This window comes from Propithecus coquereli, unplaced genomic scaffold, assembly GCF_000956105.1.
Source record: "Propithecus coquereli isolate 6110/MARCELLA unplaced genomic scaffold, Pcoq_1.0 Scaffold138, whole genome shotgun sequence".
NCBI lineage: Eukaryota > Metazoa > Chordata > Mammalia > Primates > Indriidae > Propithecus > Propithecus coquereli.
In genome coordinates, this window is record NW_012138080.1 from 8,345,454 (window position 1) to 8,348,726 (window position 3,273).

The following is a 3,273-nucleotide window of genomic DNA, read 5'->3' on the forward strand; positions in this document are numbered from 1 at the left end:
GTTCTCAAAATCATTGTAAGGTGGACAGGGTTTTGTGAAGTTTTTCTTTCCCCCAGCTCTAAGAAACCATGTGGAAGGAATTCATTGATAACTGTTTTGATTTTGTTTTTTTTTTTAAGTACAGGTTTTGCTAAGTAATCACCCTTAGGGAGCCTGTCTAGTGCAGCTTCCTGCGAGATGTTTGGTGACCAGCATAATATATTCTTGTATTCTTGATAGAAAATGTTTCAGGGGACAAAAGTGCTTCTTCAGACCAGACCTCAAATAACAGTTTTATTTTTTTAAATAAATAAGACTTTGGTAGGCAGACCTGATAACAGTGACAATAAAAGGAAAATAGTGGGAAAATGTGAGTTTTCAACATGACGTTTTGCATTTTATTTTCTTCTATATGAATAAAAAAAAATGCTTTACAAAACCATGTTCCCTTAATCACAATATCACAATGTTCCCTGGCTTTCATAGAATTGCCATAGCGGGAACCACATTATTGCTTTTTCATAATATTTTCTTTGTGTTTCTTTCTTTTGAATTTCTACAGGGCTGCAAAATATGCCAGGGGAGTATGTAGCCCGGGGTGGTCCAATGGGTGTGAGTATGGGACAGCCAAGTTATACCCAACCCCAGATGCCCCCCCATCCTGCTCAGCTGCGTCATGGGCCCCCCATGCATACGTACATTCCTGGACACCCTCACCACCCAACAGTGATGATGCATGGAGGACCGCCCCACCCTGGAATGCCAATGTCAGCATCAAGCCCCACGGTTCTTAATACAGGAGACCCAACAATGAGTGGACAAGTCATGGACATTCATGCTCAGTAGCTTAAGGGAATATGCATTGTCTGCAATGGTGACTGATTTCAAATCATGTTTTTTCTGCAATGACTGTGGAGTTCCATTCTTGGCATCTACTTTGGACCAAGGAGCATCCCTAATTCTTCATAGGGACTCTTAAAAAGCAGGAAATACCAACCGAAGTCAATTTGGGGGACATGCTAAATAACTATATAAGACATTAAGAGAACAAAGAGTGAAATATTGTAAATGCTATTATACTGTTATCCATATTACGTTGTTTCTTATAGATTTTTTAAAAAAAAATGTGAAATTTTTCCACACTATGTGTGTTGTTTCCATAGCTCTTCACTTCCTCCAGAAGCCTCCTTACATGAAAAAGCCTTACAGTTATCCTGCAAGGGACAGGAAGGTCTGATTTGCAGGATTTTTAGAGCATTAAAATAACTATCAGGCAGAAGAATCTTTCTTCTCGCCTAGGATTTCAGCCATGCGCGCTCTTTCTCTCTCTCTCTCTCTTTTCCTCTCTCTCCCTCTCTCTAGCCTGGGGCTTGAATTTGCATGTCTAATTCATTTACTCACCATATTTGAATTGGCCTGAACAGATGTAAATCGGGAAGGATGGGAAAAACTGCAGTCATCAACAATGATTAATCAGCTGTTGCAGGCAGTGTCTTAAGGAGACTGGTAGGAGGAGGCATGGAAACCAAAAGGCCGTGTGTTTAGAAGCCTAATTGTCACATCAAGCATCATTGTCCCCATGCAACAACCACCACCTTATACATCACTTCCTGTTTTAAGCAGCTCAAAAACATAGACTGAAGATTTATTTTTAATATGTTGACTTTATTTCTGAGCAAAGCATCGGTCATGTGTGTATTTTTTCATAGTCCCACCTTGGAGCATTTATGTAGACATTGTAAATAAATTTTGTGCAAAAAGGACTGGAAAAATGAACTGTATTATTGCAATTTTTTTTTTTGTAAAAGTAGCAGTTTGGTATGAGTTGGCATGCATACAAGATTTACTAAGTGGGATAAGCTAATTATACTTTTTGTTGTGGATAAACAAATGCTTGTTGATAGCCTTTTTCTATCAAGAAACCAAGGAGCTAATTATTAATAACAATCATTGCACACTGAGTCTTAGCGTTTCTGACGGAAACAGTTTGGATTGTATAATAACGCCAAGCCCAGTTGTAGTCGTTTGAGTGCAGTAATGAAATCTGAATCTAAAATAAAAACAAGATTATTTTTGTCATGCTGACTCCACTGCTTGAAAAATTTGTTTACTGCCCCCCAAATTTTTAATGATTAATGCAGTAAATATTAGAATTAATTTTAGCTCCCTAAGCCACGTATGTATTTGGAAATTTTAACCACAAAGTAAGTTGTTTAATAATAACCACTGATTTCTTTAAACTGACTTAATGAACTCCTAATATCAGCAAATTTGAGGCCTAAAGGCACTAAACTAAGTGTAGACTCAGAATTACATCCAACAGAATTACTCATCTAGTATCAGTGAAATTATTCTTGAACATAATGGCAAACCTAAGTACAAAGTTAAGTCTTTTACTAAGGATGTTACCTAGGATGAGCAGTATGTGTTTATTAGGAAATTAACTACATGAATTGAAGAGACCAGACTTCAAAATCTAATTTTTATAAATATGCTCTATGTTCTCATTGGATAAAACTGCTTATTAACCAATTTTCCAGAACAGCTGTACAGAATTTCTGCATGGCAGCCAGCTAAATGGTACAAAATAACATGTTTAAGCTGGAATAGCTTATAATTTTATTTAAATAAAATTGCTGCTATAAAAAGTGCTTCCCAAAGCTAAGGAAAATATACAAATATTTTAATTAAGGCGAATTCGTTTTAAAAAATAAAGTCTTTTAGCAGTGATTGCTTTGTAAACAAAGGATGGGTGGGAGAAGAGCGCCTTAAACTCAAGTCTGATATTCAGGCCCAAGTCGCCCTATAAACCCGCTCTGAGCAATTCTATTTTCTGTTCGAAAAGAGAAACCAGCTGTGGGTTGGCTTTACTGGGTGACGTGTGATTGACTGACTCACCTGCAGGAGCAGCAAGGCGCACTCTCACCTTTTGTTTATGGGGCCTTGTTTCTGAACACGTGGATGCGCAGGAAGAGAGCGAGGCGCAGCCCCCCAAAGCCATCTCCGCCAGCGCTCGCCACCCCACCCCGCCCCCACCCCACGGAGGGGAAGGTTTAAATTTCCCATTTTGACCCAGGGGCAGTTCTGCGTCTACATAAGTAGAAGTTCCTATTGGTGAAATCATTCTCTTTTCATAGGTGGTTACTAGCAGTTAATAACCATTTATTTACTTTTTAAATTAATGATAAACTTTATAAACTAACCGGCCATTTGCTCCTTCTCCCCAGTACATGCCCGGGTGAGCTGGGTATTTTCAGCCTTTATTCTGGAGGAGGCTCAGGCCGGGTGGGGGAG

At 38.8% G+C, this 3,273-nt stretch overlaps 1 protein-coding gene across 2 annotated transcripts in view; it reads left to right on the top strand.

Moving 5' to 3' along the window:
• The window catches only part of MEIS1 (Meis homeobox 1), a 129,941-nt gene extending 127,883 nt beyond the window's left edge, over positions 1-2,058 (top strand). Inside the window, exon 13 of one of the 2 annotated variants that reach the window (XM_012639223.1) lies at positions 542-2,058. Coding sequence is in view for 1 of the 2 variants with exons in the window: in XM_012639222.1 (XP_012494676.1) it covers positions 542-825 (284 nt within the window). In the remaining variant the exon portion in view is untranslated. The remainder of the gene's footprint in view (positions 1-541) is intronic. The other variant, XM_012639222.1, reaches the window with a different exon arrangement.
• Positions 2,059-3,273: the final 1,215 nt, after the last annotated feature.